The 27226-nt window shown below is 47.1% G+C and overlaps 1 protein-coding gene across 1 annotated transcript in view; it reads right to left on the bottom strand.

Annotated features, from left to right (window-relative positions):
* Window positions 1–792: 792 nt before the first annotated feature.
* The window catches only part of RNF150 (ring finger protein 150), a 165190-nt gene continuing 138756 nt past the window's right edge, over window positions 793–27226 (bottom strand). The window contains exon 7 of the mRNA XM_034064755.1: window positions 793–8577. Within this exon, the coding sequence (XP_033920646.1) occupies window positions 8459–8577 (119 nt within the window). The 3' untranslated portion in view covers window positions 793–8458. The remainder of the gene's footprint in view (window positions 8578–27226) is intronic.

The following is a 27226-nucleotide window of genomic DNA, read 5'->3' as shown; positions in this document are numbered from 1 at the left end:
TGCCTGCTGCCTCTCTGTCATGAACATCAAGAACAAAGCCCAGCAGGAGGGTGGGAGCAAGGAGGCACGGGGGAGCTGTGTGATCTACCCCATGGCTGCTGCCTTCCTCACTCCTGTGTGAAATGCAGGTTAGGGCCCCAACCAATGCGGCTGTTGATGCCTTGAATGTACTGCTGCAGGTAGGTGAGAGGCACAAAATGTGGGCCAGGATAGGGGATGGCTGGGCCCTGGCTCAAGCCAGGATTTGACCCCCTTCAGGGATTTCTGTCTGCCTTCTGTTGCATATGCTGGAAAACTTCAAGTCTCTTAAATTCTTTTAGGCAGGATTTTTGCTGGGCCTTGAGCCTCTTGTAGGCAGCACACCTATGCTGGCCAGCCACAATCCCTGGGGCTCTCCCATGGCCTCCTGCTCCCAGGGATGTGGAGCAGCAGCTCATGACCCCTCACACCACCGGTGCCATTCCCACTGGGGTATGGCAGAGCCATCACTGTTTAAAGCTATTTTAACACATTATGCCCAGCAACTGGTGTGGGGAAGTGGAGGCATTTACCTCACACAGCCGCTGCGTGCTGATCAAAAGCAGCTGAAGGATAGGGAGGACCTGAGCAGTGACAGGGGCTAAAGTGGTGGCATGGAGGCCAGGCTGCCACTTGGGTCCCTTCCTGCTGTAGCTTCTGCCTCCTGCGAACACTGGTCTGAAGTGATGGAGCTCAGGAAGAAACACCATGCATGTTTCCCACACCAGGAAATGCCAGTTTTACACGGTCTGTTAGAAAACACATACAACACAGTAGTCAGATTTGTTTTATTAAAAAACTTGCAATAAAATTCCTTGGAATTCACCATCTTAACTTTGAGAGTTGCAATATTTTACTAGTACATAATAACACAGTCTCACATATTTACATTATAATCCTCTATATAACAAAAATAGCCATGTTGTACTACTGAATAATGCTTCCGAATATTACCCTCAACATTTCAGTACTTCCCCCAGCTGAGTCACTGTCCATGCTCTTCAGCATTTACAGTATATAACAAAGCGAGAAGGAAACAAAACAAAAAGTGTGTGCCTCATGATTTCAGGCAAATCCCTTTAAGATGGTAGCTCTCCGACTCCCACATTTTTCAAGAGAGATAAAGTGCATTGGAGGGGAAGTTGTAGACGTTATAAAATATCGGCACAGACTTAAAGTCTATTTGCAATACTGTACAGAAAGTAAGCTAGAAAAAAAGGCTCGCTTCAGGAACTGCTACTGCACTGGTTTGGCAGCAAGTCACAGGTAGCGGGGTGGGGAAGCTGGCTATGAGAAGAAGAGCTATGTAAATGCCACTGTGTGATTCTGCCATGGTCTTTGCTGGGTGTTGCGCAAACCAACGTGCAGCTGGCTGAGAGAGGAACTGGGTTTTAACATGAAGGGCTGTTTCCACAGTCGGAAGAACCACAATGTGGTCAGCCTGCAGGAACCAACTGCTTTACCAGCAAACCAGCCTCAGCCAGAACCAGGCTCCCAGCCAGAGGGGCCACAGTGCCAAGTGTGACAGCCCTGTCACCCCCAAGCCTGCCAGGGCAGAAGCAGTAAATCCACTCCTGCATCCGGAGCAGGACTGATTACCTTGTTCCACTGGGACAGACCATTGTCTCCAAGCTGGAAGTGATTTCGATAAGCTGTGCGCTGATCCATATGGTATTTATTTCACTCAGGGCTTTTTTCCCTTCTTAACGTCAGCATTTGCTGGTATGGCTCTGCAGCGTGTGAAAAGAGACACGGCTGGAAAAAGCTTTGGAGCCGTCACTGAAAACCAGGATACTTCTGCTCTGTTCATGAACCACGTACAAATGGGACACCACAGTTTTTTGGTTTGCTTATAAACTACTCAATAGAAATGATCCACTTCTGGAAATGGATGGAATGTATATTTTGACAAGTACAAAACCATTTTGAATGTTCACTAAATACAAGGAACATCTTGCTATAAAAATAACAGACCCTCCCACCCGCTGTCCCCTCTTTACATTTCTAATTATAAAATCGTACAGTCATTTCAGGTTCCTAACACGAAACAAGAAGGAAGGGTGGTATTACGTACACATACAAAACATTTAGGTATTTGACATCTGAAATAACATTCAGGTATACATTCAGAGCAAACAAGCATCTCGATCTTGCTATTGTTCTTCAAGCTGCACAGGACTGAATATTTGAGAAATCAACAACAATGGGAAAATGCTATTTCTGTTTTTTTCTCTCTCTCCCTTTTTTCTTTGCATTCACTCCAGAAAGAAATAACTTCCATGGGCTCACAATTAAAACAGTTGAGACAAGATTAATTTCAGATGGAAAATTCAGCTGTTGGCTTTTCATTCAAAATCCACAACATATTTCATTCATTTTTCTTCTTTATTTCTCCCTTTGAAATACAGCTCCTGCTTGGAAGGGTTTTTTTTTTCCCTAGAGAAATAAGTGCCAAAGCAGAGGGAGGGAGTTGAGCGGGTGTCCAGCGTGGTGGGGGTGGCCTTGCCTTCTCCCTCGCTCCCCGTCCCAGCCGGCAGCTGCCATCTGCCACACAAACAAATCCAGGCTAAAAAGTCCATCTGGCGTTCCTCTTTCAACTGCGAAACTACCAATTAGCTCAGGTAACAGCTTGGGAAAGTAAAAGGAGAGCTTGCGTTGGATCAGTCATCCCTATTCACCAGAGCCTGTGGAACAACATCTCCACCCTCGTTTCCCTGCCCCAACAGTATTTCATGCCATTATTTTTCTCTGCTTGTGTTAATGAAGCTGATTTGTTTGTGTCACGCTGGCTGCCCTCTATACACTCACACGTTTTGCATCTATAAAACAATGACTTAACACTCCATGTTCTTCAGTGAAGCAGCAATCCTGATCAGCACTGGTTATGAAGAAGCTCAGCTGCACTGAGTCTGCCCAACACCGTGATTAAGTTGAATTTAGGCTGTCTCCCCCCCCCCGTGCTCAGCCACAGCAATCCAACCTGCTCCAAGAGATGCAGGCAGCACAAAATGCAAGAGAGGAAGTGGCACAGCATTAGTTTGATCCCACCATCTCCTTCCCCTGCAACTAAGGCTCACACCAGAGCAGACATCTGTGAGAGGGACTGGGAAGGAACCAGGTGGGTTTCTCTGCCATTTCAGTCCTGTGGAACTGGAAATGGATGCATTCCAATAGGAAACCAAGCCCTCCCTCTTCTGCTTAGAGTCAGCGTGACCTGGCCCTATTTCTAGTAGAGTGGCTCGACAACAGGGATCCACAAGAACAACAAATGTTTTAAGAAAGTCCATTATTGCTAATAAACATAAATCAATAAATGACTATTGGTTTTCCTGGCTTGCACGGCCTATAAATTCTTATCCTTGCTTATTACAAACTATAAGCTTAGTCATGAGCTCTTCTAAGGACAGAGATCACAAAGGAATGAGACTCTTGGAAACAGAGCCTGGGAGATTCCCAGCTGGGAAGTTGGACTTGCAGTCCAGAGATTTACATTTAAAGGCTTGTGCCCTGATGTTTGCCCTTTAATCACGGAGCCCGCTCAAAGGGCTGTGGTGTATATTCAAAGGAAAATTTTGTAAGGCAAAACTCTGGAAAATCTAAATGACAACCTCAGGTTTAACACAAATAGCAAATAAAACAGACTCTGGATAATCTGCAACTGTGCTGTACTGATGAGTAAACGTACACAGAAGTGGGAAGTGATCTGCAGATACCCACCAGGGCAACCCATCCATATGCAAAGGTCTTCTGAGACAGACATTTTTCAAACTGGATAAGCACTTCTTTTGCTTTAGCAAGGGGGAAAATGAAGGTGGGTTAAAAGGTTTGACAAGGAAAACAACTGGATCACAATGCATATTCATTGAGAAAGATCAGATTCAGAGCTGGATCTGTCTCTGTGCTTGGGTTCATTTAGTTAACAAAGTAAAAATGTATCCCAAACGAGTCATTCAATAAGACTAAGCACTGCCCTTCTTGCAATGGCTTCCTTTGGATCTGATCTAGGGGTCACTGAAGCAGCAAGATCTGAGGGTACTCTTATCATATGGATTTTTTTTTCCCCAATTTGCCTCTAGAAAGCCTTTTTCTTTAGTGCCACAATCTCACCCATATAAAAAGTCACACAAAAATGGCAGCTCCTTCTGTTTCCACTACCATATGGTTTCTATAGTCTTACCAATACACTTTTATACGCATTCATGGCAATATAATTCTACAGAATGCTGAAAGAATGAACTATAGCGTTGTGATTGACCTGATCCTGGTTTTGAGGCTCTAAAGCAGTCAGAAAATAAAGAACATCCAAAACCCTCAGCAAGTGTCAGATCTCAGTCCTCACCAGAACGAGTCAGCCAGGGGGAGCAGATGTGGAACTGGCACCTTGCACATCTGCATGCACACATTAGGACATTTCTGAGTACAAAACTCTGCTATACAACGTTTTGTGTCTGTTGAACAGACCTTTGGTTCAGTGAAACCCATAAAAAGCAAAGGACAGCCAGAGGGCAGTCTCCCTCTGCCCAAGTTTCACCCTGCAACCACTTCAGCATGAATGGAGGTGAGCCTCGCTAAGATGAATACTTCTCCCACCTACAACTTGTTCATGGAAAAGAGCCTCGGACGACAGGGCAGGAAAAGGTCAGAGACACAAGATCAGCTTAATGACAAAAAATGCCTTTCTCCAGAGCTGCACTATCCCTCCTTTGGCCACCAGCTCTGTGCAGGAGGTGCCCCTTTGCCCCAGTGTTAGTCACAGCATGAGCCTGCAGAATTACATGCATGGGCACTTGTTCATCAGAGGACACCAGAGGATTTTATGTTTTCCTGGCTGCATGCTAAAGGCTGCTTTCCCTTCTGAACAGGCAGTGCTCTGTCCCTGCCATCTGAATCCCATGTATTTCATTCTGGAACCCAAGCTTAGCAGGCAGCAGTACTGAGGACTCGCACAACTCACAGGATGGGACTCATCCTGCTCAAAGTTGCAGCTCGGGAGGTTTAATTGTACCCTGTGAGGAAATCTTAGTGCAGAGATTCATGTAAGCAAAATAGTACATGGGCATGCCGATCTGCAGAATTAAGGCTTTCATATGCGCTACAAACATACACCTGGGGTCTTAGGCATTATGAAGCACCTCAAACTTCCAAGGCATTTCAGAGGTTATATATACAAAGAATATTGTCAGCCAGTTTCTGCTTTAGAAAAATATTTCCATTTGACACAGGGGATTAATTATTCTCATAGACCTGTTGAAAATAACATGATTTTGGTACAAGTCCAATATTAGCTGCAAGTGCTTTTCTGAAGGATGGAATAAATCATTTACTTAAGTGCTTTCCTAAATTCTGGCTTCAGTGATGTGTAACCTGGCTTTCCACTTGCTACTGCTTAACAGTGCCCAGAGCTGTAGAACACCTGAGGACAGAGATGCAAAAACATCTTTCCTGAGTGAAACCACAGGTAGAACAGGGGAAACCAAAGCAGACTGACTCCTGACCCAGATTTGCTAGGGTGCCTCTTCTGGAAGACTGCAGTATGGTGATATGTGTGTCTCACCCAGCCTAGCACCCTGCCAGTGGCCACCTGTGGACCCTGAGGGACCACATCTGGTATGGAATACTCAGGAAAAGAAAATGCACAGTGTGATCCCTCCCTGAAATCCTTCCCCAACTCCTAGAGATAAGGGCAGGGTCTCAGTTACCATCTATGTGATGCCCCTTTGAGCACAGCTCCCTTCGATGATTTTGCTGGGCAAAGGACCCAGTTCAGTGTCAGCTGGGAGTTTCATCTGCTGCCTTGCTTTTCCACAGACCTCACTGCTCTGCTGTGCTCTGGATGACTCTGCTATGGCAACAGATAATTGGTCAATCTATCTATTGAGATCAACTAAATTAATTGTGAAATTAACTTCACTGTGAAATAAAACAAAGACTTTGTGGCAGCTTCTCTAAAACTCAAGCACTGCAACCAAGAATATTTTGTCTGTGTGCTGCACTGCAGCGGGTGGATGTTAAAGGATTACTGACAACTCAGACATCGTGTTCGTGATGTTCCTGTGACATGTAGCACCCAAGCTCCAGCACTAGAGAAGAAATTGTACCAGCGTGTGTAGTTCCCCTCGGGAGACCTGACTGTGTATAACCAGCTCCACTCTTTCCCCTGCAGTCATTTGAGATGAATTTCATTCCTGTGTGAAGGGCCAGTGGTGCTGTAAGCACCACTTAAATCCCATTTCAGCATTATTTCCAGAGCCTAAGTGCAGCTGATGCAGTTCCTTGTGCAAACTCTCTTGTGTAGGGATGAATCTTAGCATTGGTCCTCCTGATGCTGTGGACCTTTCCCATAGCAGCAAGGAACAGAGGAGACATTAAAGAATGAGGAAGCCACAGAACCACAAATACTGGCAGGACTGACCTAGCTGCACCCTTTGGAATGATCTCTAACTTTCTTTTTAAACCAAGCAGACTTCCAGCATCTCCTTAATTAAATAGAGATGTCCTTTCAAATGACTTATAAAAATCTAACTGCATTTCCGGACCATGGTTTTGAAGGATGATTAGGCTGTGCTCCTTCACCTCAAAGTTACCCTGTATTTCAGGGACTAAGAACATCAAAACAATTAAGCTATAAAAGAATTGAATTCTAACTGGACCAAAAAGCATGGAATATAATTTTTCCTTCTTCCTGTACTAAAGAAGCAAGTCAGCCAAAATTTCAGGGATAGTTCTAAACATATTTGTTCCTGAATAAGACCTGACAAACCAAATTTTGGCTGGAAGTTGGTCTGCACATCTAACAAGTAAATCCACAAAGAGATTAAACACAGCAAGAACCCTAATAGTTGCATTTTGAGATGCTGCCATGACACCATGAAGTCAAAACGTTTGACCTCGCCATGAAATTGCAATGTAAGATGAATTGTTGATTCTATGGACTTGACTCAGGAGGCAGTAATGTGATTCAAATCATCTGACTGTCAACAGAAACCGTGTACTCTTGTGTAACAGTAAGCTAAAAACAGTAAGCTAAAAATGCTTCTTCACAGTTGAGTATTTTGACTGAAAAAGGAAATCATACACTGAGCAAGTAATGATATAAGCTTTCCCATGAAAAGCAGAGCTCAGGATGAACTAAATAATCATTGCAGGCCATTATTACTTGGGCATTTTATGTTAGTTCTGTTTATTTTCATATTCCCTCCCCTGGACCCAATGTATTTTGGTATATGTATCTGTATACAAAATGTGTGTATCCTATTACATTTGCCACAGTGTTGACAGGGACCCTGGAGGGCGAGGAACCACCTGAACTCCTGTGTTGGGTAACAAGTTTTAAAGGGTAAGAAGTGAAAAACACCAAGAAAAAAACACAAACAAACCAGGAAGCAAACATTTCAACCAGCTGCCTCCTGCTTCATTAGCAATTTCTGATGCTGACATCAGCATCTTCAGACCCTTTCTAAGAATACTGTCATCCACACAATGCACAGCTGTCAACAAGCAGCCTCTAGAAACCTCTCAGAGACTCCTTTAGCCTACCAGTCAGACTTTGGTCTGCAAAATTAAGAAGAGACATGGTGTTATACTAGATCTTCTTTTCCAGCTACTGAACTGTAGGAAGGCCATTACTGGAGTGACAACTGCTAATGGCATAAAATATAGCAAAGGACTACAAGGATGGAGTAAAGCTTTAAGCTTTTTTTTCTCTCCTTCTCACTGTATGATACTTGAACAGACCCCTACATAAAAGCCAACACAATGGAGTTGTAACCCAAATACCAACGATCTCTGTTAACTCACAGCTATCCTACAAATAAAGGCCTTTAGAATATGCTGTTTCCAAGGCCCCCACTTAATGAAAGCAGACTTCACATTAATGCAGGGTGCTGGTGCACCATCCTTCTGAAGCCATGTGTACTTCATGCAGAAACAACAAGGCAATGATAAATCCTGGAGTCAGATCATGAAGTGACCAGTGAATGGGAATTCAGATTTCTGGACTGAAGTCTTGAAAAAGCTGGGGTCAGTCAACAAAAACAGAGTGTCCATCCATAACAAACTATAACCAACCAACCAAACCTAACAAATGGACGTCTTTTCGAAACAAAGAAACAAAACCCAATCGAACAAGTGTAGAAAACACTCAAGCTGTCTTTTCACTTGCGTATTTATGAGCCACTGAAGAGTTACATGACCGCTCTCAAGCACGTGGGTAAACTGAAAGCGTTCATCTCCCATGTGAACAAAATGAATGTATGCAGATGATGAAACCGCATCCAGGCAGACACAACTGTTGCTATTGCTTTTCGTGACCATCTCAGAATGGAGTGTGCAGGAGCGACAGTGCTCTGGAGGCATGTGTATGACTGGTCCAAATCCTAGAAAGCTGACACAGTCCTTCCCTGTGACCCTCCCCTGTAGTTTAGTGCTGGATCTCTCTTTTTCAAGACTTCACCTCTTCGCAGTCTTGATCAGTGGAAAGCTCCACATCGGACAGTCCAACCTCCATTGCCATAATCAATGAAATATCTGAATCACTGCTCACTGCTGGCTCCTGTTCATCTGTGAGGGTAGAAAAGACAAGAAAAGGGCATTATGGACATGTCTTTCTGTCAATTTACTACTATTTTTTGGTTCTGCAGATGGGAACCAGATGTTTCTCCATGAGTGAGGTTCTCCTTAGATTCCAAACTTTGCTCTTACTCACTATCTGTCTAAAGCATTACAAACGTATCAGAAAGTTGAAGCCATCAGTAGTGAGAAACACAATGACAAGGAATCCTCCCAGGGCTCTTCATCAAGGCCCTCCACCTCCTTCCTCCCACTGCCTGAGCACCTCCCCTTTTCACTTGGCATCATCCTACTCACCCAACAACGGCAGCAAGTTAAGGACTAAGGCACAGGCACCTGGTGGAGGGAGTTGGCCATGAGGAAAACATTTCTTACAGGAAAAAAGTCTACCCAAACCCTCATTAGGTGACGTGATCGCTGTTAGTGGAGACTTCTAAGAAGGCACTAGGCTTATGTCTAGAAGGAGCAACATGTGCCTCATTAGTTATGCCCCAGGACTCAGGACCAGTCTACCTGCCTTCTCAGGTGCCTTCTCTTGTCTTTTTCCAGTCTGTTTTCTATTCACCCTTTCCTCTGTTTGAAGATGCCCTGAAAGTTCTTTATCCAGGCCAAAGGGATCTGCCTTAATCCACCATGATCACAAATACAATAAGAGTCAGACTGGCCAAACTGCAAATCCCATCAAAACTATAAGCATAAGAAGTGCAACTTGTTTTTGTTTTGATACCACAGCACTTACTATGTACGTAATTAGTAGCAGATAAAGACAACAGATTTTAAAGGACTAAAAGCTTCTTGTATTTCAATAGCAATCAGGAGAAGCAAAACACACTGGATCTCTTGGGAGATCTTCAAAGGCACAAAAATCCCATAGGTGGCTGAGTCCCTGAGAGAAAAAGTTGATGGATTCGTATTTTCCAGTGGTTTAATTACAATACTGTAAATGTATTTAAATCTGTGGCAGTTTTTCCTTTACATATTTTATTTTTCAGACAATAGAAGTGGAGCTTGATTGACGCTAACAAAACCCTGAAAGCTGAATATCTAAGAATGAATAAGTAAGAAACATTACAGAGGAGACAGGAAAATAATAACTCCACACAGTTCAATTATTCACTTGAAGCCAAGTGAGCACAATTAGTCTCCTCTCAAGAGCTGTGTGGTTTTAAAATCTGTTTTAGAGAAAAAAACATGTATTTACTTGTGCTGGGATTAGACGTCATGTTCCGTGGAGAAAGCCTGAATGCGGTCTGCATTATTCAAACTGAAAGAGCCAGTGCTTTCCTTTACAACCCTTCCCAATTTTCATCCTGGATTATTTTTATACTTTCTTGATTACAAGATAAATAATTAATGCACACAACCTCTTTATATCTCTATCTTTTTTTTCTCCATATCAATATGACAGCAGTAAAACATTTCAGAGCCTTGCTTCTGACTATAAACGCTTCCACTGGAGGTGGGGGAAGTATGCACTGACTAAATGGTATCTCCTGCAGACTTCAGTGGGTTTGAATTACACTGAACCATTAGGTGAACTGCTATATCCAAGAGTACAAAAATGCACCTCCAAGACCTAAAGCATAATCTGTAGTGGTAACAGCTCCCTGAGCCAGAACGATGCGGTTCCAGACTACTGGATTATTTATCATTCCTCTGTAACTAATAGGATTCTTTAAAACAATGAAAACGATGCTTTAAATGTTGACCTAAGAGCAAGTTTATATTTGCATGACAGAGTTCCTGAGGCTTAGCCATGTTAAACTACTGCCTGAAGCACTCTTGAGAGAAAAGTGATTTTCATGTGAGCTAGCTGTGCAGGAAAGAAGGACTGGCTGAATGGTGGCAGCCACACACGTACTGAGGAGACAGGCTGAGCTGCCAACACCAAATGTCAGAGCATCAAATAGAGACGTGTTTATAGTGCTGAAATGTTATTTCAAGAATGTTGTTTCCTCTGGGGTTGCACAGCCAAAAATGATCTCAGCTGAGTTCAACAGAGGCAGAGAGAACAGCAGATTTACAGCTCACCTACCAACTACCTAATCTACGCACAGGAGCACCCACCCCCTTTCCAAGCCAACAAACTTGAGTTTCAAATTAAAAATCCTACACAAGTTATTAATTCTTGGATCTTAGTATTGCCAAAGTGTGGGCTCTGTAGTTTATCTTCCTCGGGACTGAAGTGCAGGTCAGTAGGAACAGTGAACAAAGGATCCTAAAAATGCCTGTGCCTCTCCCTTGGTATTGGCTTTCCAGTGCTGTGCAAGTGCCTAGAAACATGAATGCTCCACCTTCCTTGCTTGCTAACAGTGCAGCGGTTCAAAATCCCAAAGCTGCAGCCTAGAAGATGCAGACAAGATAAGGAAATTAATGCATCCCTGAGCATTACAGGAGTCCTGCTACTGACCCCAACATGCACAGGATGAAGGTCTGGAATGCTGCAGAAGATACAGCAGATATGGACCAGCTGTAGGCAACTGGCTGCAAGGTCTATAAACTGCCTCACGTGGTTTCCATCCCAAACACACGCTTTCCATATAGCGGTGGTTGGTTTGTTTTTTGCCAGCTGCTCAATTACGTGAGCCAGCACAGCTACTGACATTTGTTAAATGTAAGCAAACCTCAACTGTAAACTGCCGGTGCCAGGAGCCTAGCCTGCATTTTGTATCCCTGGTTTTTAGATCCTATTTACAGTGACAAAGCTTATGCAGTCACACAGCTTCTACAGATGTCTGACTCACTGCTAAGAACTTTTATGACCCTTTTGCAAGTTTTTTTGAGATCTGGTGTTTTTCTTGAAGCCCTGAAGCCAGGTGAGGATCTCAACTGTCAGTGAAGATCTCAGCTTTCACTTAAAAATACATGAATCCTACAAAGTAAAAAGGAAAGAGAGTTTAAAAAGCCACATATCCCTAATTTCTAGGCAGATTTTATGCTGTAATATCTGACTTGTGATTTCACATGTTTGAGATTGGCAATCCCATCTAACAACATACACTATAATAGTTCCACACTGTGCTTTATAGCACTTCATGCCACAGGCATAAGACCTTTGCTTAATGAAGCAAAAGGCACATCCCAAGCTGCTTTACAGCCTGAGTGCTAGTGCCTACAGCAGGCAACTGTAGACCTCCCTGCCACATTCCTCTCATGTCAGCGAAATGCAATACATCACAGCACACTGCCTACTTCCAGACAGACTTTTTCCACTCACTCATATTCCCTGACACACATTCGGCTGAGAGGTGCAATAAAACAAACTCCCTCTGTAGCCAATATTTAGATTTAATTATGCTAATGCAGGAAGAATATTGCCACACGGATATGGAACTGCCCAACATAACAGTGGTTCAGCCCCTACTCATTGCAAAGTTCATTACGTGATGTTTATATTTGAGTATAATTGTAATCAAACAAGGATGGAGACAGCTAGTTACTCTGGTGCTTTAAAACCAGTAAGACTGCACACTAGTAATAGTTATAAACTTTTGATGCTACTCCTAACACTTTGAGTAAGTCTGTAGCTGTTGCACACTAATAAATATTCCAAAAGAAAAAGGTCAGATGATGAGTTTCCAAGAATTTGATACTGCTTGTGAGAGCCCTGGGGGGGACCTAAGCGTTCAACAGCCACTGAAAAGTGCATTTACAAAGACATTAATCTGCCATGTGTAGGCGAGCACACAGGCATGGCCACAATTTGAGATATACTTGTAATGACACACTCAAAGATGAGGCACAAGCTGATGTAACTGTGGTGGATTTTGCACGCATGGAGGCCTCCCTCCTGCTCACCATTGTGCTCCCCCCCAGGAGGCCACATGTGACGCTATACTCTAATGTCCCTAGGACATGGGCTGTGCCATGGGGCTCTCCTGAAATTGGACCTACTTGCCCCAGAGGCTGAGATTTCCCCCAGGCTCATGATGCTGGAAAAGCTGCAGACCCTCATGTTTGGGCTAAAAGATCCACAAGCAATTTGCATTCACAAAGTCACCAGAAAAACAAGAATACATTAAGATGTTATACAGCAAAGGCTTCATTGAATGCATATAGGATTTGTTTAAGATGACAGACTTTTTCCTTCTCTGGATCATTAGGTAGCTCTCTGCTACTCATTTGTGGGTAAGCTGAGAAGTATCGATTATTACATGTCAAATGAGAGCTGCCACCAGTGTGTAATTCATCTACTGAAAGTGTAACTAAAGCCAGCAATCTCATATTCTTGAGACTAAAAACACAGGCCACTGCAATAAACTATTCAGCTGGGAGTCAGTCTCCCTTCCCTCATTTGTTACCAGCTCTCTGTGAACTAATTCAGTGTACTCTGTCCTGCTCCACACACAGCTGAACTGCTGCACAGTGCTGTGCAGCTGCTAATGGTTTTCTTCATCTTATGACAGTCACAGGAATCAGAGAGTAAGAAAAAGCTACTATCATAGAATCATAGAATAGTTAGGATTGGAAAGGACCCCAAGATCATCTAGTTCCAAACCCCCTGCCATGGGCAGGGACACCTCACACTAAACCATATCACCCAAGGCTTCATCCAACCTGGTCTTGAACACCACCAGGGATGGAGCATTCACAACCTCCCTGGGCAACCCACTCCAGTACCTCAGCACCCTAACAGTAAAGAATTTCTTCCTTATATCCAATCTAAACCTCTGGTGTTTAAGTTTCAACCCATTACCCCTTGTCTTGTCACTACAGTCCCTAATGAATAGTCCCTCCCCAGCATCCCTGTAGGCCCCCTTCAGACACTGGAAGGCTGCTATGAGGTCTCCACGCAGCCTTCTCTTCTCCAGGCTGAACAGCCCCAACTTTCTCAGCCTGTCTTCATATGGGAGGTGCTCCAGTCACCTGATCATACCATGCTACTGACTCAGACGTAACCTATTTGCATAGCTATAAAGTGCTCACATGTTCATTTAGAATCATAGAATAGTTAGGGCTGGAAAGGACCTTAAGATCATCCAGTTCCAACCCCCCTGCCATGGGCAGGGACACCTCACATTAAACCATGTCACCCAAGGCTTCATCCAACCTGGCCTTGAACATCACCAGGGATGGAGCATTCACAACTTCCCTGGGCAACCCACTCCAGTGCCTCACCACCCTTACAGTAAAGAATTCCTTCTTTATATCCCATCTAAACCTCTGCTGTTTAAATTTCAACCCGTTACCCCTTGTCCTGTCACTACAGTCCCTATTCATTAGAATAGTCCCTCCCCAGCATTCCTGTAGGCCCCCTTCAGATACTGGAAGGCTGCTATGAGGTCTCCATGCAGCCTTCTCTTCTCCAGGCTGAACAGCCCCAACTTTCTAAGCCTGTCTTCATACAGGAGGTGCTCCAGTCCCCTGATCATCCTCGTGGCCTCCTCTGGACTTGTTCCAACAGTTCCATGTCCTTTTTATGTTGAGGACACCAGAACTGCACACAATACTCCAGGTGAGGTCTCACAAGAGCAGAGTAGAGGGGCAGGATCACCTCCTTTGACCTGCTGGTCACACTCGTTTTGATGCAGTCCAGAATACAGTTGGGCTGTGAGTGCACACTGAAGCCAGCTCATGTTCATTTTCTCATCAACCAACACCCCCAAGTCCTTCTCCACAGGGCTGCTCTGGATCTCTTCTCTGCGCAACCTGTAGCTGTGTCTGGGATTGCTCCGACCCAGGTGTAGGACCTTGCACTTATCATGGTTAAACTTCATGAGGCTGGCATCAGCCCACCTCACAAGCATGTCAAGGTCCCTCTAGATCCCATTCCTTCCCTCCAGCGTATCAACAGAACCACACAGCTTGGTGTCATCGGCAAACTTGATGAGGGCACATTCAATTCCACTGTCCCTGTCACTGGCGAAGATGTTGAACAAGACCGGTCCCAACACTGACCCCTGAGGGACACCACTCATTACTGGTCTCCAGATGGACACTGAGCCATTGACCACAACTCTTTGTGTGTGCTCATCCAGCCAGTTCTTTATCCACTGAGTGGTCCACCTATCAAATTGATGTCTCTCCAATTTAGAGACAAGGATGTCATGTGGGACAGTGTCGAACGCTTTGCACAAGTTCATGTAGATGACATCAACTGCACCACCCCTGTCCACCATTTCCCTGTAATTTGCAGGTCAGCCTTGCAGTTTCTTTTATTGCCAATAATTAAGCAATTCAAGGTAGATTATTTCAGTCACAAAAAGCAAATATGCTTTGGGAAAGCTGTGCTGCAAATCATTCCCGCTTTTTGTCTCCACATAACCTCCATGCATATCACCAGAAATCAGGTACCTTGTTCCTCACTGATGTAAAGGAAAAGAAGGACTGTGGCTTCCCACAGAGCTGCAGAATCACTGATGCTGGTAGGTACCTCTGAGCATCACCTAGTTCAACCTCAGCTCAAAGCAGGGTCAGCTAGAGCATGTTGCCCAGGGCCATGTCCAGCAAGGTTTGAACAGCTGCAAGGATGGAGAGGCCACAACCTCTCTGGGCAGTCAGTGCCAGTTTTCACACACCCACACTGTGAAAAGCTGTGCATTTTGGGGTTTATTAATGGCATTTCCTAAATTTCAACTTGTGCCCATATCCTCTTGCCCTTCCACTGGATACCACAAAGAAGTCTGGCTCTGTCTCTGTATCCTGCCATCAGATATTTATACACATGGATAAAATCCCCTGAGCCTTGTCTCCTCTGGGATGGTTTCTTCCTACTGTCTGAAGAAGGAGTCACCTCCTTCTTTCTGATCTGGTGGTCTGTGGTGAACACCCACCACAGCATCACCTCCATTGGTCTGCTCTCTGAGTATGACCTAGCAGCTCCCAGCCGGCTCTTGTTTGGTCCCAAGGCAAAGTTCCCTCACATAATGTGCAAAACCTGCTATGGTTCCTCACTGCCCTCCCCCATCATTCCTGTGGTGGTTTTGCCCCACTCGATCAGGAAGATCACCTTGCTTTGGAGGCATCTTTGATCCCCAAAGAAGATCCCATAGTCATAAAAGCCCAGCCCTTGCTGTTGACACCAAATATGCAAACAGTGGCAGACCTACAGGGTCTGTCCACTCCTTCTCTAGCCCTACCCCATAAATGAGAAAACCATCTGGGCCACATGTCCTCAACCATGACCTCTGAAAACTTATAGCCATAACGCATACGCTTCGGGTGCCATTGACTGTATCACTGATGCTCACCTGAAGTGAGTGATAGCCCAGAGGCTGGACAAGCCCAACCAGCGTGTCTACAACATCCGAGATCTGAGCCCTTGGTAAGCAGAAAACATCCCCTCGAACACAGGTTGGGTTGACAGATGAGGACTCCATCCCTCACAGTCACCCACTGCCACCAGCTTTCTTTCTCAGGCTCAGATGCTCTATTGGACAGAGCTCCGGCCCCACATTCGCACCCATGGAACTGAAGCAATTCTGTAGTTGCATAGCTGCAGGGGGAGCAGAAGCCTTCCTCCTGAGGCCAGAACGCACAGGCCTCTGCCTCTGCCACCATGGAAATCTTCACTTCCCAGCCTGATAAGCACAGACTTCCATCACATTCTTCAGTACAGCCAGGGGCTCAGGCTTTTGTATCTTCAGGGTCCCAGAGAAGAACTAATCTTTTCCTGGACTACTGCATCAACTGCTACCTCTGGGAGCTGCGTTTTAAGGCCAGCAGCTGCATAGGCTTCTCCACAGCACCTGCTGAAAGGGTGCATGATCTTCCCAAACTAGGAGTCAGCTGGAGAAGGAGAAAAAGCTCAAAGCACCTTCTGATCAGGCACAGCTGGCAGAGCTCATCAGAAGTTGCTAGAGCCTGCTGGAACACAGGCCTCCTGTAGTTATCCCTTCCCAGCTGCAGCCAGCACCCTGAAAACCCTTGAAGAGTTCCCAGTTCTCCAGCAGCCCCACAAGTTCCCAGGAGATCTCACAGGAAAGCAGAGAAACTACTCATCTGTTAGCTGCCTCTTTTAGCTGCGCTCACCGCATGAGTTTCATGGAGTCCCGATGACTGCCACAACCAACAGCGGCTTCTCTATTTTGATGGAGAAACAATACACCAGCCACTAAGTGAACCTTTGAAGGTCCATCCAACACAAACTATTCCATCATTCCTTTTCTTCTACTCTGGCTGTGCTCCAGACACGGTCTGGTGTTTGTCCTGGTCTCGCAGGTGAATTATTCAGGGAAGTCACCCTTAATGGGTTAATTCAAAGGGCTTTCTTCATGATGAAGCGACGCTCAAATTGTAAGGAATCGACGACTGAAGGAAAATCATAGTGTAAGCAAATGGTGATAAAGTAATAGTGGAATGGGAATGAGAGTCACAGGAACCATTTAGGTTGGAGAAGGCCGTAAAGGACATCGAGTCCAACCGTTAAGCTAACACTGCCAAGTTCACCAGGAAACCATGTCCCTAAGCTGGCCCTTGACTCTGCACTTGCAGGTGGAGCAGCCGCCCCACTGACCTGGGTGCCAAGGGCTCGGGCCCCTGCCTGTGCGCTTCACAGCCAGCCCCGTGATGCAGTGGCCGGGGCACAGTGGGTGCTGTGTGGCCGAGGGTGCCCCTGCCCGTATCTGGGGCACACCCAAGCCAGCGGTGCTGATGTCACAGAGGCCACGGTGACCGGTGCCGGGGCAGGCCTATAAAAAGGGGAACGCAGGGCACAGTGCATCACTGCGACCTGGTGAGGTGAGGGAGCAGAGGGCAGGGACAGGGCTCTCGGGGGCCTGCCCAGGGAGAAGGGGGCTCCGCACCGCAGAGCTCTGGCCTGTGCTGCAAACTCACCCGCGTCTCTCTTCTGCCTCAGAGGTAGCAGAGGAGCATCTGGAGAAGAAGCCTCAGCGCTGCTGGGACAGGGACTCTCCAAACGCTCACCTTTGGTATCTGACACGTCCGCAAGGAGGTGTAGGACCCCCGACGCGATGGAGCAGGGTGAGAGCAATGTCCCCCTCCTACAGCCTGGCAGAGGGACTCCTGAGGCTGTTAGTGTGGACCGGGACCGTTGGCAGGGGGAGGCAGGAGCTCCAAAGACACCCTGGGGAGGGCCGCTCCTCTGCTTGGCAAGCGGGACCAGGGCTGGGCAGTGTGCACCCTCCAGGACACCTATGCCTACAGTGCCCTTTCCTCTCCAAGGCTTCCAGCCTTGCTCAGCAGCCAGCTAGGCAGGGACAGAGCAGCCCTTGGGGGCAATCCTTCAGGGACGCATCTCTGGCCCCACAGAGGTGCTCATTCTCAGTGGCATTTGCTCTCTCCCCTCCAGCATGCATGCTGTGCCGCCGCGCAGAGGCAGACACGGACATCTGCGGGCAAACACTGAATTATGAAGGGAACGTTGCCCATTACTTTTGCCTGGTGAGTTCCTCTGGGGCTGCTTCCATCTTTGCAACACACCTGCCCTGCCACATGCCCCTCATCTGCTCCTTGTCTCTGCTCTTCTGCAGCTTTTTGCCACTGACCTTCAGCGACAAGGGACGGAACAGGAGGGTCAAATAGTATTTCTTTCTACGGATTTCCAACATACGGTCGAGCAGGCAGCCCAGAGGGTGAGGATCTGAGCTGATCAGGGTGATTTGTGCCAGGAGAGGTTTGCGGGAGCTTAGCACAGATGCCAAGAACAGAATCCCAGCCTTTCCACCCAGCTCTGGGACAGAAGTCTTGCTCCCAGCAGCTCCACAGAGGCTCCAGCACAGGAGCCTGCTCTGCCAGCTGGATCTGTGGCCTGTGATCCAGCTGGGGCCACATCCTGCGCCCTGCCCCGAGGTGTGGGTCTGCCTGTGGAGACCGTGAGGCTGCCGCTGATGGCGGCTGCTCTGCTCTTTCCAGGTCTGCTTTGTGTGCGGTGAAAGGGGGGCCACCATCACCTGCGATGAGGTTGGCTGCGACCGCAGGTTCCATCTCCCCTGTGCCACGGAGGGTGGATGCGTCACCCATTACTTCATGCCATACAGGTACCCCCTCTACCCTTCTCCCCATCACCAGGGAAGGACCCAGCACTTCTCATCTCATCCATCCCTTCCCTCTTCCCATAGAGCCTTCTGCTGGGAGCACCGCCCACAGCAGCAAGAGCTGGAGGGTCCAGAGAACACCAAGTGCCTCATCTGCCTGGACCCACTTGAAGGCAGACTGACCCACGGGACCATGGTGTGCCCAGCATGCAAACATGCCTGGTTCCACAGGGCCTGCATCCAGGTAGGAGCCGTTCCCTTGCTCCGGGCACAACAAGCTCTCAGCAGCACCAGAGCCTCACTCACACTCTTTCTGTTTCTCCTGCAGGAACTGGCCATGCATGCTGGCGCGTTTCGCTTCCAGTGCCCTCACTGTCAAAACAGGAGACTCTTTCAGCAAGAAATGCTCCTCATGGGGATCCGCATCCCCATAAGGTTGGTGTCCTCCCAGCCAGCACTGACCCACGCCTGGGCCTGCCCCTGCACCTGTGGCCCTCTGCTCACCCCCAACTCTAGGCTTTAGCTCAGTGCAGGAGTTGGAAACTGGGTGTCAGGGGAAGAGCGGGGAGGCCCTGCCTATGCCTTATGCTGTGGCAGGAGGGGCTCATCAATGTTCCTTTCTCCATCAGACCAGCGTCATCGGAAGACAACGATGAATTTGAAGAACAGCACGAGAGGCAGGAGAGATGCAATGCCAGGGAGTGTCTTTGTCCAGGAGGCAGGGAGGTGGCAGAGCCAGACGGGTAAGTTGCCAAAGATGCACCCCGGGGCTCGGCACGGGATCTCCGTCTCAGCAAGGGCTCGAAGCAGAAGGGCTGAGAACAAGAGCTCTGCTGGACAATCCCGTGCTATGGGCACTTTATCCTTAGAGACATGAACCCATTTCTTTCCCCAGGCCCTGGCAGCTGATCCTGTGCCGCTCCTGCGCGGCTGCGGGCACTCACAGACTCTGCTCCAACCTGGGGAACCATGAGGCCACATGGGAGTGTGACAGATGTGCTGGCCTGGGCACCTGTAAGTGTGGGGCCAGGGGCCAGGCAAGGCCTGGCAGTGGGTGCCTGGTGTGGGCTTGGCAGAGCCTGAATGCTCCAGGAGGGCTGGGGCTCCACTCTGGCCTACCCTGCCCCACACCTGGGAGCCCAGCCCTTAGTGTTCCTGCTTTCCCTTGTAGCCTCCAGTGCCAGCTCAGGGCTTCCTAGTTCCAGTAGTGCCAGCTCAGAGCTTCCTAGTTCCAGCAGTGCCAGCTCAGCAGCATCGCGGGAGTGTCTTGTATATCTGGAACTGCAGTTCAGCATCCCCAGAAACCAGGCACCATCGGGGCAGACACATGGACATGCTGCACAGGATTCCAGCAGCCCCAGCAGCAGCAGCACACAGGGGCCATCAGCACCATGCCACGGTTGCCCAGTGTCTGAGGGCAGCAGCCGCTCCAGCCAGCCTGGGCCTGACCGACGCCGACACCAAACCCGGTGCACCCGTCAGACCCAGGCACCCTACAGGCGCCCTAGGAGACCGCAGGGGAGAAGCCGACCGCCGGCAACACGCGCTGCGAGTAATACCCGCAGCCGGGGGGGGGCAAGGCTGTCACAACGCTCCCCGTCCCGTGACACCCGCAGGCGCAGCACCACCAGGCAGCAGCCGTCCCGTGGCTCTGCAGCACTGCCGAGAAGCAGCAGCAACAGAGCCGGGGGGCCCGTGCGGGTGCGAGACCGCTCCCGTGGCCAGCGTCCAGCCCAGGCTCCCTATGCACGGCCCAGAAGACGCTCCCAGGGCAGCCGCCCAGCAACAGCTCGAGCTGGCAGGAGCCCCTGCAGACAGGCTGCGCCCAGGCTGGCCCAGCGCTCACCAGCACGAGAGAGCCACAGCCGCAGCACCACAAGACAGCGGCCATCAGCATCATCCCGTGGCTCCAGAGGACGGCAAAGACGCAGCGCCTCGAGATCAACCGGGCCCGTGCGGGTGCGAGACCGCTCCCGCTCACAACGCCGGGCCTAACCGGCCCATTAGAGCAGCCACACGCCAGCACCACGTGCAAGGAGGAGCGCACGCAGACAGACTCCCAAAACACGGCCTGGACACCCCAGTGGGACCAAGTGTGTTTCACCTCTGAGCGACCACTGCGATCCCCCTCTACCTGCACAATAAAGGTGGCCCTTCTTCTCTGGACTGGGAGATTCCAGGCTCCTTGGTTGGCTTCCTACTCCTCTGCCTTTCTCAAGGGGCAGCATCAGTGGTGGACTTGGCAGGCCTCTGGTAAAGGTTGCACTTGATGATCTTAAAGGTCTAGTTCACTCTACTGTTTCTACTTGATTCTGTGATTCTGTGTACTGTTGACAGTCACAAGTGCGCAGATCCCACCACATCTAGGTGCTTCCACACCTCACTTGCATCATCATAACACTAGTTCCCACAGAGAATCAAACTCAGCACTTCAGAAAGGCACATTTCTAAAATTAGCTTTTAAAATTTACTTTTACCATATTATTGATGCCATCGTAGCCATTCAAGGAAGAGATCTCTTATTCTGCAATTTTTGTCTCAAAAATTCTATGAGCAATGAAAACACATAGTTTTATTCACTCATCAGGTAGCAAGGCAGGGAACAGTCACATCATTCCCCAGCAGTTAGCAATGGAGAAAAATCAGAGCTCTGGTGGTTTCTTGGCTCCATCGGGAAATGGTACAGGTATCTCTTGCAGTTCAGCTTACTCAAGTAACCCTATATACAAATACAGCATACTTTTTTCTCCATGAATTCTGCCCAGTCCCGCTGAAGAGGCTTAAATGCAGACCACAAGGGACACGTCTTGTTTTGCACAGATCTTCCGTTCTTGATGGTAGATGTCCATTTAAGTTTAAATGAGAAATTGTTGATTTCTTCATCTAATGAAATGCTGTGAAAAATTTATCAGCTCTTATCCCATCCTTAGCTGGCAGAAATTGTACAGCAGACAAAGGGAGTGTGCCTTAAAACCTCATTCTGACAATAATATACAGCAAAACTTCATTTTGCTGTTTATTTTACAGTCTTGCTTCTATGACATATACCTTATTTCAGAACTCTTAATTTTCTGAAGGTGGAACTAAGCCAAAACATAAACCCCCTGGTGACAGGTATGCTCTCATGTCTAGACTAATATCTAAAATTTATGTGCTAGCATGGACCTTACTCCAGTCTGTAGCTCCCTTCTCCTAAACAAACACTGCCCCCACTAAGATGGGTCTTGAAGCACTTTGTTCCAGAAGAAACCAGAAATGTGACCACCTCCTGGAACTGAGGACCCAAGAAGAAAATATATCCAGGGTCATTAGAGGCATTGACATGGGAGCTGTATCAAAATGGATTCTGTTCAGCATGAAGCCTCAAGGAACTGGCAACGCAATGCAATTCTGATTTTGCTTCCAATATCAGACCAGAACACTATTCATCATCTTTGATTTATGACCAGGAGAGAGAGAGACATTTCTAGAGCCCTCTATTTTAGTTTTGTCTGCCCAAGAATGCACTTTACCATTACAGATTTTATTGCTCCCTCCTCTTGCAGCCTTGCCACAGCATCACTTTGCTGCTTATAGTGCAAGCAGAGGAGCACGGTCCTATGAAGTCAGTACCTTGAATGGCAACTCCTTCCACAATAGTACTTGATCACTGACCGTCTTCTTTAAAAACACTACTGATTCTTAAAATTATCCTCAAATTAATCATCCAATACTTTTTACTGGATCATTTTATAAGGAAGTCCCAAATTCCTTCCATATCATCTTGATAATAGTAACACTTCAGAACAGGCCATAACTGCACTAACAAAACAACAGAAATGAGACACACGGAAAAAAACGCCTATAAAATTTCCAATGCAAACTAAGCAGTGGGAATACGTCTGAGGAGAAACGGTTATAAAAAACCTGTCACCAACATGGTCCTTTTGACTTAGTCCACAGAGACTAATAAAGTGGATGAAGTCTGGCTGGCTACAATCAAGAACACAGTACTGGGGAAATATTTTATTGCTGTTCCCTAGCATCAGAAAGAGACTTATCTGAGCAGCAAAGGGAAAAGCAGTTAAGTGTGGTAACTGCTTTTGGAAGAAAAGTTTAGAGTCTTTTTCATAAATAACAAGCCAGAGCTTTGTGAATGTACTAATGGCAACAGGGCTCCATTCAGGGCATAAAGCAGATGATGCCTGAGGTACAGAACATCCAAACATCAACACACCAAGAAGAACCAAATGCCATGACCTGGCAGGATTCATTCAAGACAACATTTCAAAAATGTGTTTAACTGGACCAAACCCTCAGCAGTTGAGAGACTTGACAGAGGGGTCTGGATATGACATAAACCACTGGAATCCTTCCCAAAGAAAACCTGTTTCTTAATTCTTATTGAGTGAAAAGGCAACAAACTTTCTTCCTTTAATCTTTATCTAGGATATATGTTTTGGCAGAACATACAGCATCTCTTAATGCAAACAGTCAAAGACATAGCTCCCTGACTTCAAACATCCTGCAGAACAAAGGAGCAACATTATCATCATCATCCTAGACATGAGCTACCGAGATGGAGAGTCATGACTCTTCACCAATTCTGGGTGCCCAGTTAAGACACCATACACCTGATTTTTCAGTTACAGCTTTAGCCTGCACATTTTATGCCCCAAGAATATCTTCTACTACTTCAGTTACAGCTGTAATTACGCAGCACTTGTGGACATCATATCCTAGTATCTAAAGTCAACCATCAAAAAATGAAGGGGAAATTATTAGTAATACAACTAATTTTCTGAAGCCTAAATTTGGAACATGTTCTTTTAAGCAATAAACTTTAACACCAGTTACCTGAGAAGACATTTTGTGTTTCGGCAAGACAATAAACTCATTTTCATTAACAACACAGAAAAGTATCAGCACTCAAATGCTTTCTCCAAAAAGAAAGGGGAAAAAAAATCTGTTGAAATAAGGACATTAGATATAAAACACATGGAGCAGATAGCAAACACATCTGCAGAAAGCTGAGTGAAAAAGTGGAAGAACACGTACCACGTTATTGAAGGGAGACAGCCTGATTGGCTGTAAAAGCAAAGCATTTTTATTCATTTTATATGTATATATTTACACACATATATTTCTATATACATCTTCAGCGAGCATACACTAGTTCCTTGGGATTTTGTCCATGAGTCAGAACACAGGCCTTTGAAATTCACTGCATGTATTAACATTATTTTAGGAGTCAACACTTTGGAGACCTTTTCTCTATGACAGACTGGCTGATGTTTTGGGAACTCTTGATCAGCTGTCTTAGTGGGCTGCTGCTGACCCTCTTTGTGACACAACGAATATGCCTCTGCCAAATATGACACAAGAAAACCTAGTATTTTTGCTTTCAGCATACTTTCCTCTTTCTCCTTACTCTTATGGGTCATGCTTATCATGTTCCTGCCTCTTCCACAGAAGGGAAACTCATTCTGTGCCATGGATGCACAAAACAATACAGTTTTCCCTTCCCGTGACTTGTCTTTCCTCTTTCCTATTGGAAACTCAATCAAAATGTAATCAGAAATATTGCCTGAACAGTGAAGGGAGTCATCACACTAAGGTCTCTTGCACTAACCTCTATGCTCTCCGATCAGGTAATCTCCACATTCAAGGTCCCTTCACAGTTTATCGAAACGTCTGGTGTTACTCAAAGTATTTTCTTCCACTGTCAGACAAGAACCATCCGACTTCTCTCACAAGAGGGCATCCAGCCTCTTAAACCTTTGCAAAGGTACTTCTCCTTTCCCCCTCTAAGTCATCCCACTGTCCCCTTCCAGACAAGTGCACATCCTCCTTATTACTCACCCCTGGCCATCCTCAGTGCCTAAGTACTGCACCAGATGCACCTCTGGTCAGGATAGCACCTTCTTTCTCATGCCCACAGTAAGTTTCAGAACTGCATTTCATGCTACAGCCTGTTAGAAATGCCTGTTACTTAGAACATGCAAAATTATTCATGTATTTGATTGAAAATCAGAAAATGACATCTCCCATAAAAAGGGAAAAAATCAAAAATACTGAAGCATGGGGCTGTAACTACATAACAGTTTTGATTCTCAACTACCTCAGCTACTTTTGGCAGTACATTAAACTGTCAAAGATCTTTAATTCTGAAATTTTTAATTCTGAAAGAGTTCAGTTACTTTTTGTAACATCCTGCTACTTCCTAAACCACCCCGAGCATCCTAAAAAACATTAAATTTTCCATTTCCTGTTAAAAAAGTCTAATTCAACTTTTTACCAAATTCACTTCAAAAAGGTCTCTTAGGCCCAGACTGAGCTAAAATCACTACTATCATGCAGTCCCAAGCACTGCTATAAGCACTTCATGCACAGTATCATCCTCTGATCATTTCTGTTATTCTTCCATTTAATTCCTTTGTATGCAGATCAAGTTTCTGACTTAGCTGAAGTATAGTTCTGTGTACCAGCAGCATGACAGAGCCAGAAAGTGGAAGTCCAACTCCCCTGCCCTATCTCACCCTCTGACCACCTGTCCTTGGTCAGCTCTGTTATTCCCTTGGCTGGCCAGGGAGTTGACTCCATTTAAAACAACGTCTCCAAACTCCTTTGGAAACATTTTTTGCTAGGCTAGCAGCTGAACAGGTTGGCTCCATCACAAGGCAAGCACTGCAGTCACCTCTAGGAAAGAAGTGTACAGAAAGAGAGAAAGGAAGGATTCTCCCCTTGCATTCAACATCTGCAAGCTGTCCCTGCGGTACCATGACCTAAAATGTCAGGTGTGGCACAGGGACTACTTTTTCCTTGGTTTTCTTAGCAGCTGCTGAATGACCAGGACTCATTGGTGTTACTGCAAAACAAATAGCAGCAAGTGATATATTTAAAAATAATCATGCTTTGTCATGTTAATGGTGTGCGAGGGATATTGCAAGGATTATTCCGGTAGCAAGGGTGACAAGTGTGGAGAGAAATACACCCTTTGAGCAGTGAGCAAACATCTTCAATCATACTGCCAGCTATTTAAAAACCTGAAGGGATAGCAGGTATGTGACAAAAGTAGAGTTAAATGCTGTGTGTGCTAGCATGTGTTATATGCTATCTGGCCTACTGGTAGGCTGTCATAATGATATGATATAATGATCAGGCACAGCTGGCTGAGCTCATCAGAAGTTGCTAGAGCCTGCTGGAACACAGGCCTCCTGTAGTTATCCCTTCCCAGCTGCAGCCAGCACCCTGAAAACCCTTGAAGAGTTCCCAGTTCTCCAGCAGCCCCACAAGTTCCCAGGAGATCTCACAGGAAAGCAGAGAAACTACTCATCTATTAGCTGCCTCTTTTAGCTGCGCTCACCGCATGAGTTTAATGGAGTCCCGATGACTGCCACAACCAACAGCGGCTTCTCTATTTTGATGGAGAAACAATACACCTGCCACTAAGTGAACCTTTGAAGGTCCATCCAACACAAACTATTCCATCATTCCTTTTCTTCTACTCTGGCTGTGCTCCAGACACGGTCTGGTGTTTGTCCTGGTCTCGCAGGTGAATTATTCAGGGAAGTCACCCTTAATGGGTTAATTCAAAGGGCTTTCTTCATGATGAAGCGACGCTCAAATTGTAAGGAATTGACGACTGAAGGAAAATCATAGTGTAAGCAAATGGTGATAAAGTAATAGTGGAATGGGAATGAGAGTCACAGGAACCATTTAGGTTGGAGAAGGCTGTAAAGGACATCGTGTCCAACCGTTAAGCTAACACTGCCAAGTTCACCAGGAAACCATGTCCCTAAGCTGGCCCTTGACTCTGCACTTGCAGGTGGAGCAGCCGCCCCACTGACCTGGGTGCCAAGGGCTCAGGCCCCTGCCTGTGCGCTTCACAGCCAGCCCCGTGATGCAGTGGCCGGGGCACAGTGGGTGCTGTATGGCCGAGGGTGCCCCTGCCCGTATCTGGGGCACACCCAAGCCAGCGGTGCTGATGTCACAGAGGCCACGGTGACCGGTGCCGGGGCAGGCCTATAAAAAGGGGAACGCAGGGCACAGTGCATCACTGCGACCTGGTGAGGTGAGGGAGCAGAGGGCAGGGACAGGGCTCTCGGGGGCCTGCCCAGGGAGAAGGGGGCTCCGCACCGCAGAGCTCTGGCCTGTGCTGCAAACTCACCCGCGTCTCTCTTCTGCCTCAGAGGTAGCAGAGGAGCATCTGGAGAAGAAGCCTCAGCGCTGCTGGGACAGGGACTCTCCAAACGCTCACCTTTGGTATCTGACACGTCCGCAAGGAGGTGTAGGACCCCCGACGCAATGGAGCAGGGTGAGAGCAATGTCCCCCTCCTACAGCCTGGCAGAGGGACTCCTGAGGCTGTTAGTGTGGACCGGGACCATTGGCAGGGGGAGGCAGGAGCTCCAAAGACACCCTGGGGAGGGCCGCTCCTCTGCTTGGCAAGCGGGACCAGGGCTGGGCAGTGTGCACCCTCCAGGACACCCATGCCTACAGTGCCCTTTCCTCTCCAAGGCTTCCAGCCTTGCTCAGCAGCCAGCTAGGCAGGGACAGAGCAGCCCTTGGGGGCAATCCTTCAGGGACGCATCCCTGGCCCCACAGAGGTGCTCATTCTCAGTGGCATTTGCTCTCTCCCCTCCAGCATGCATGCTGTGCCGCCGCGCAGAGGCAGACACGGACATCTGCGGGCAAACACTGCGTCATGAAGGGAACGTTGCCCATT

This window comes from Melopsittacus undulatus, chromosome 7 (genome assembly GCF_012275295.1).
Source record: "Melopsittacus undulatus isolate bMelUnd1 chromosome 7, bMelUnd1.mat.Z, whole genome shotgun sequence".
NCBI lineage: Eukaryota > Metazoa > Chordata > Aves > Psittaciformes > Psittaculidae > Melopsittacus > Melopsittacus undulatus.
This window is presented reverse-complemented; position numbering and strand designations above follow the sequence as displayed.